Source organism: Canis lupus, chromosome 12, assembly GCF_003254725.2.
Source record: "Canis lupus dingo isolate Sandy chromosome 12, ASM325472v2, whole genome shotgun sequence".
In the NCBI taxonomy this organism is placed as follows: Eukaryota; Metazoa; Chordata; class Mammalia; order Carnivora; family Canidae; genus Canis; species Canis lupus.
Window position 1 is genome coordinate 44,548,582 of NC_064254.1, and position 7,127 is coordinate 44,555,708.

Below are 7,127 nucleotides of genomic sequence, written 5' to 3' on the forward strand. Positions count from 1 at the left end.
AATTTTCTGACAAATTGCCTTAGTTTGTGCAGGCTGCTATAGTAGAGTAGCATGGACTAGAAGGCTTGTAAGTAACAAATCTATTTCTGACAGTATTGGGGGTCTGGGAAGATCAAGATCAAGGTCCTGGCATGTTTGGTATTTGATTCATAGATGGCAGACTTTTCACTGTGTCCTCACAGTGGGGAAGGAGTGAGGGATCTTCCTGAGGCCACTTTATAAGGGCACTAATTCGGTTCACTAAGGTTAAATCTCCTTTTCCAAAGGCCCCACCTCCTAATACCATCACACAGGGAAGTAGATTTGAACATGTCAATTTTGGAAGGACACAGATGTTCAGCATATAGCACAAATATTCTTCAGTATTCTCTTTTCCTTGTGATAACTTATCACATGGTATTAATTACTAGTCTAGTAAGCACCTTAAAGTTTCTCATTCCTTCAGTGTTTCAGTTTTTGAAGATTTTTGCTTTTTTTTAAAGGTTTTATTTATTCATAAGAGACACAGAGAGAAAGGCAGAAACATAGGCAGAGGGAGAAGCAGGCTCCCTGCAAGGATCCCGATGCTAGACTTGATCCCGGACCCTGGGATCATGCCCTGAGCCGAAGGCAGACGCTTAACCACTGAGCCACCCAAGCATCCCTGGCTTCTGGCTTTAACCATAGGTTTAATCAAGGTGGAATTTAAGGTGTTTGGCACCTCAGTTTTTAATTTTCCCAGGTATAACCAAAGCCAAAGGAGAACAAGTTGACTTTCAACTCTTAACTGATCTAATAGGTGCCATAGAGCATTGTTTTTCACTATGCCAGCTGAGTTTGAGAGATGAGAAAGTTGGAATTAGCTCTGTTCTCTTTATCATAGGAGCCTAACAACCCATAGAGTAGTCCCCAGACCATCTACAGGCTGGAAAGGCATCCTTAACAGCATGGAACATGTTTCTTTCCTAAAAACTGAATTAAGACAACATCCAGCTGCAAATCCCTCCCTGCCTAATAGTGAGAATCCTCTGATATTCACTGCATTACATATATAAGAATATTTTCGGGTGTGACTCAGGAAAACTAGGCTGCTCTAAAAAAAAAAATGGGTAACCACTGAGGGTCAGTATTTTCACTGGCTTTCCTTGAAGCCATTCTTACCAATAAGTGGCAGGAAGCCTTCCCCATGGAACTTGAGCCCCTGCAGCCTCCAGGCCCGGCCAGCTGTAGTGAGTGCAAGATGCCCCTTGTTAGTGGCTCTATGGTATATGAGTTCCAAAGACCTATGTGTGAAGGCCCCATGGAAGACTGTGGACCAGAAGTTGAGGATGTGGGGAGTGCTGTAAGGGGCAGAGACAGGGTATCTCCCTTCATCAAAAGTAGGCGAAGGGCAGACATGGATGTGACTACTTTATGGGACCTCCTACATCTCTCAGTCTAGAGTCCACACTCAGGATCTATTAATAAGCCATCTCTTATTAAGGCTTACCTGCTCTTACTTAGCTGGGTATACTGCACTTGAATTAATTTTTGGCCCTATAAGATTATAGAAGAGGCCTCCTGCCAAGGCCAAGATCTCTTCATCATTCATTCATTTGAGAGCAATTTATTAAGCAGCAATTATATGCCTAGTACTGTGCTAAAGGGAACATAGGCAAGAAACACATGATACCTGCCCTCAAGAGATCATAATCTTAATGAGGGTGCCAGACAAGAGATCAGTATACTACAGAGTGAGAAGACAGATGGAGAGAAACTCCCAGTCCTTGAGGGGAAACATTCTAATTCAGACTGGAGGAGTCTGGGAAGACTTCTAGCAGGAGGTGGCACCATACATAACTCAATGAAGGACCAAGAGGTGTTGGGTAGGTAGGTGGATTCCAGTTCCAGTAATGGCAGAGTAGCTCGCTTTAAATTACCTTGCAGATAACCATTATAAAATTTAGACAAGATGTAAAGAGTGACTATTGGAAGGCACTGGAGACTAAACGTTGGCAGACAAAAACAGAAAGACTTTTGGCCCTTGAAAGGAGAAAACTTCATTAATTTATGTCTATGGCTTTATGGATTTCCACCTGAAATCTTCAATTACAAGCACTGGTGGGATGCTTGGGTGGCTCAGCGGTTGAGTGTCTGCCTTCGACTCAGGGCATGATCAGGGGTCCTGGGATCAAGTCCTACATCAGGCTTCTTGTGGGGAGCCTGCTTCTCCCTCTGCGTATGTCTCTGCCTCTCTCTCTGGGTCTCTCATGAATAAATAAATAAAATCTTAAAAAAATTACAAGCATGGTTTATTTTTCCATATTACTAAGGTCTTCCCTAATTCCATTGGCAGTGTCTTAAAATTTTCAGTGTATAGGTCTTGTACATCCTTTGTTAATTTTTTTGCTAAGTACAGTCATACCTTGTAGATGTTACAGGTATTAGACCACTGCAATAAAGCAAATACTGTAATAAAGTGAGTCAGATGAGTTTCTTGGTTTCACAGAGCATATATAAATTATATTTACATTATACTATATTAAGTCATAATAGCATTATGTCCAAAAATTAAATGTACATACTTTAAAAGTACTTTATTGCCAAAAAAAAAATACTGTCATCTGAGCTTTTTTTTTTTTTTAATTTTTTTAAAATTTTTCTTTATTTATGATAGTCACAGAGAGAGAGAGAGAGAGGCAGAGACATAGGCCGAGGGAGAAGCAGGCTCCATGCACCGGGAGCCCGACGTGGGATCCGATCCCGGGTCTCCAGGATCGCGCCCTGGGCCAAAGGCAGGCGCCAAACCGCTGCGCCACCCAGGGATCCCGTCATCTGAGCTTTTAACAAGTAATCTTTTGCAGGTAGAAGGTCTTGCTTCAGTGTTGATGGCCGCTGACTGATCAGAATGGTGGTTGCTGAAAGTGGGGGTGGTTGTGGCAATTTCTTAAACATGAAGTTTGCTGCATTGATTGACTCTTTCTTTCACAAATGACTTATCTGTAGCATTGATGCTGTTTCATAGCATTTTATGCACAGTAGAACTTCTCTCAAACTTGGAATCAGTCCTCTCTGACCCTGCTGCTGATTTATCAGCTAAGTTTATGTGATATTCTAAATCATTTGCTGTCATTTCAACAATCTTCAGAGCATCTTTACCAGGAGTAGACACCATCTCAAGAATCTACTTTCTTCGCTCATCCATAAGAAGCAGCTCCTCCTCCTTTCAAGTTTGGATCATGAGGGATGCTTGGGTGGCTCAGTGGTTGAGCATTCGCCTTCAGCTCAGGTCATGATCCCGGGGTCCCCTCAGGGAGACTGCTTCTTCCTCTGCCTATGTCTCTGCCTCTCTCTCTGGGTCTCTCATGAATAAATAAATAAATAAAATAATTTTTTAAAAAGTTTGGATCAGGCAGCCCCGGTGGTTTAGTAGTTTAGCACTGCCTTACACCCAGGGTGTGATCCTGGAGACCCAGGATCGAGTCCCACATCAGGCTCCCTGCATGGAACCTGTTTCTCTCTCTCTCTCTCTCTAATAAATAAATATAAAATCTTTAAAAAAAAAAGTTTGGGTCATGAGATTGAAGTAATTCAGTCTCATCTTTAGGCTCCTCTTCTATTCTGGTTCTCTTGCTGTTTCCACCACATCTGCACTTACTTCCTCCACTGAAATCTTGAACTCCTCCAAGTCATGCATGAGGATTGGAATCAACTTCTTTCAAATTCCTGTTCATGTTCTTTTTTTTTTTTTTTACCTCTTTTCATAAATCGTGAATGCTCTTAGTGGTTCCTAAAATGGTGAGTCCTGGGATCCCTGGGTGGCACAGCGGTTTGGCGCCTGCCTTTGGCCTAGGGCGCGATCCTGGAGACCTGGGATCGAATCCCACATGGGGCTCCTGGTGCATGGAGCCTGCTTCTCCCTCTGCCTATGTCTCTGCCTCTCTCTCTCTCTCTCTCTCTCTCTGTGACTATCATAAATAAATAAAAAAAGTTTAAAAAAATAAAATAAAATGGTGAGTCCTTTCCAGGAGGTTTTTACATGTCTTTGCCTAGATCCACCAGAGGAGTCACTGTCACACCAACAGCTTTAAGAAATGTATTTCTTAAATAGTAAGACTCGAAAGTCAGAATTACTCCTGATTCATGGACCACAGAATGGATTTCATGTTAGTGGGCATCAAGACAACATGAATCTTATTTTTGTACATCTCCATCAGAGCTCTTGAGTGACCAAGTACATTGTCCATGAGCATTATGTTTGGAAAGGAATCTTTATCTTGAGCAGTAGATCTCAACAGTGAGCTTAAGATATTCAGTAAGCCATGTTGTAAACAGATGTGCTATCATCTAGGCTTTGCTGTTCCATTTAGAGAGCACAGGCAGGGTAGATTTGGCATAATTCTTTAGCACTGTGGGGTTTTTAGAATGCTGCATGACCACTGACTTCAATTTAAAGTTACCAGCTGCATTAGCCCCTAACAAGAGAATCAGCCTGTTCTTTGAAGCTTTGAAGGCGGGCATTGGTTTCTCTTCTCCAGCTATGAGAGTCCTAGTTGGTATCTTCTTCCAATAGAAGGCTGTTTTGTCTACACTGAAAATCTTTTGCTTATTGTAGCTGCCTGCATTAATTATTTTAGCTAGCTCTTTGGGATAACTTGCTGTAGCTTCTCCATCAGCACCTGCTGCTTCACATTGCACTTTGATGTTACAGAGATGGCTTCTTTTCCTTATGCATCATAAACCAAGCAACCTCTGGCAGCTTCAGACTTTCTGCAGCTTTGTCACCTCTCTCAGCCTTCATAGATTTGATGAGAGTTAGGGCCTTGCTCTGGATTGGGCTTTGGTTGAAAGGCACGTTGTGGCTGGTTTGATCTTCTATCTAGGCCGCTAAAACTTTCTCCATATCCGCAATAAGGCTGTTTCACTTTCTTATCATTTGTGAGTTTACTGACAAAGGACTTCTAATTTCCTTCAAGAGCTTTTCTTTTGCATTCACAACTTGGTTAACTATTTGATACAAAAGGAGTAGCTTTTGGTCTATCTCGGTTTTTCAGATACCTTCCTCAGTATGCATAATTATTTTTAGCTTTTGCAAAAGTGAGAGATGTGTAACTCTTTCACTTAAACACTTAGGGCCATTGTAGGGTTATTAATTGGCATAATTTCAACATTGTTGTGTCTTGGGAAATAGGGAGGCCCAAGTAGAGGGAGAGAGATGGAGAAGGCTGGTTAGTGGAGCAGTCAGAAGATTTATCACTTGAGTTTTTCTTTTTTTTTCTTTTTTTTTTTTTCACTTGAGTTTTTCATTCTGTGTGGGCACAGTTCATGGTACCCCCAAAATAATTAGGAGGGTAACATTAAAGGTCACTGATTGCAGATCACAGAATAAATATAATAATAATGAAAATGTTTGAACCACTTTGAGGATGACTGAAATGTGACACAGAAACACAAAGTGAGCAAATGCTGCTGAAAAAATGGTGCCAATAGACTTGCCAGACGCAGGGTTACCACAAATCTTCAGTTTGTAAAAACCATGATTTCAGCAGGTGAACAAGCTGGTGTGTAAGCAGTCTTTTCTTTTCCTTCTCTTTACAGCAATGCAGAATCTTCAGAGAAGAGATTTAGAATGAATAGCTTTGTGTCAGACTTTGGAAGACCACTGGAGCCAGATAAGGTGTTTTCTCGACAGGGCAATGATGAATCCAGGTCTCTCTTTCATTGCTACATCAATGAAGTGGAACACTTGGATAGGGCTAAAGTTTGTCATCAGACCACGGTCCTTGACAGCAGTGTTCGACTCCAGGAAGCCATTAGAAGCAATGGGCGTCCAGAGGAGGAGCTGAATAGGCTTATGAAGTTTGATATCCCTAACTTTGTGAATACAGACCAGAACTCCTCCTTTGGGGAGGATGATCTTCTAATTTCAGAACCACCTATTGTTCTAGAAAATAAGCCAGTTTCCCAGACCTCACACAAAGACCTGGATTGAGAAACTACTCTGTAAAGTGTCTTCCTGAAGATGTTGGGTCTGTCTTTGTAAAGCAAGAAATCTCCATTCACCAAGATTGTGTGTATGTGTGTGTGGGGGGGTAGCTAAGTGGGGGTGTTATGAGAGATAGAAACAGAGGAGAGAGCCCCCTCAAAAACGAGCCGAATAAGCTGAGTTTCTATGCCTTTAAACACAGTTCAGGCTTTTTGGGGAATAAGGTACTTATATGGTTTCATCCTCTTCGTTGTTGAAAAATTTGGCCACATACTCAGTGTCAACGTTCTTGAATGGGGGTTAGCATACTGTGTTCCAGTCTGGCCCTGCCAATTCCATGCTCTACCTTTAGCAAGTTGCTTTACCTCTCTGGGCTGCCACATTGTTAACCGTAACATGAGGAGTCTGGAGTAGATTATTCATCCTAGCTCTAATATTTTGTGAACTTGTGACTTTGCATCGAGAAGAGGCTGGGTTATATGTAAATCAATATAAACTATGGCACTGCCTCCTATCTCTTGTAGGATCCCCCATGTCAGTACCTTCCACTCAACCTTAACTGAGCCCAGCTTTTGTCAAGGGTCCAAGCATCTAGAGGATGTCAGACGACTCACCTCACAGTCACCGTGGCCAACATTTCTGTTGGTTGTATGAAAATAGCTCTTCTGAGAACCTCCAGCCACCCATGGTAAAACGTAGGGACAGCCATGCCCCTCCTCTTCTAGAATGAGTACCAATCCATGATACATTGCATGGCACTCCTATCCCCAGAAATGTAGGGAAGGTTGTTAGCTGAGTGATGACAGGTGCCTTTTGTGTCTCTGTTGGTGAACATGTGTCTGGTCACATTTCTGTGTGGTTGGCTACTGAACAAGAAAAGTGCCATTTGCCATGCTCTTTACTTGGTAGGGGTGTAGGTGATGGTCATGTGGCTCGTGTGTGGGCTTTGAGCTGAGGTGGTGAATGGATTGTAAATTCCCCACCAACAGATGTGCAGGGTGGCCTGGTGCAACACAGTTAATTTCCCGAAGGAATCTAGTCCTGGTATTGGAAAAACTTGGTCTTGCATACACAGTTGCATGTGCAGCCAGCTGCTAATCTCTGGGTGGCATTTTCATTATGAATTTGTTCACCATCTGTCTTGCTTAAGCAAAAAAAATAAATGCATTTGATTGCACAGGAA

At 42.3% G+C, this 7,127-nt stretch overlaps 1 protein-coding gene across 9 annotated transcripts in view; it reads left to right on the top strand.

Annotated features, from left to right (window-relative positions):
- Nucleotides 1-7,127, top strand: part of MRAP2 (melanocortin 2 receptor accessory protein 2) — a 123,531-nt gene extending 116,404 nt beyond the window's left edge. For 8 of the 9 annotated variants that reach the window (XM_049092324.1, XM_025444783.3, XM_025444781.3 and 5 more), the window contains one exon: nucleotides 5,557-7,127. In XM_049092324.1, the coding sequence (XP_048948281.1) occupies nucleotides 5,557-5,950 (394 nt within the window). In that variant the 3' untranslated portion in view covers nucleotides 5,951-7,127. Of the gene's footprint in view, nucleotides 1-2,664; nucleotides 2,823-5,556 lie in introns of those variants that run through there. The other variant, XM_049092326.1, reaches the window with a different exon arrangement.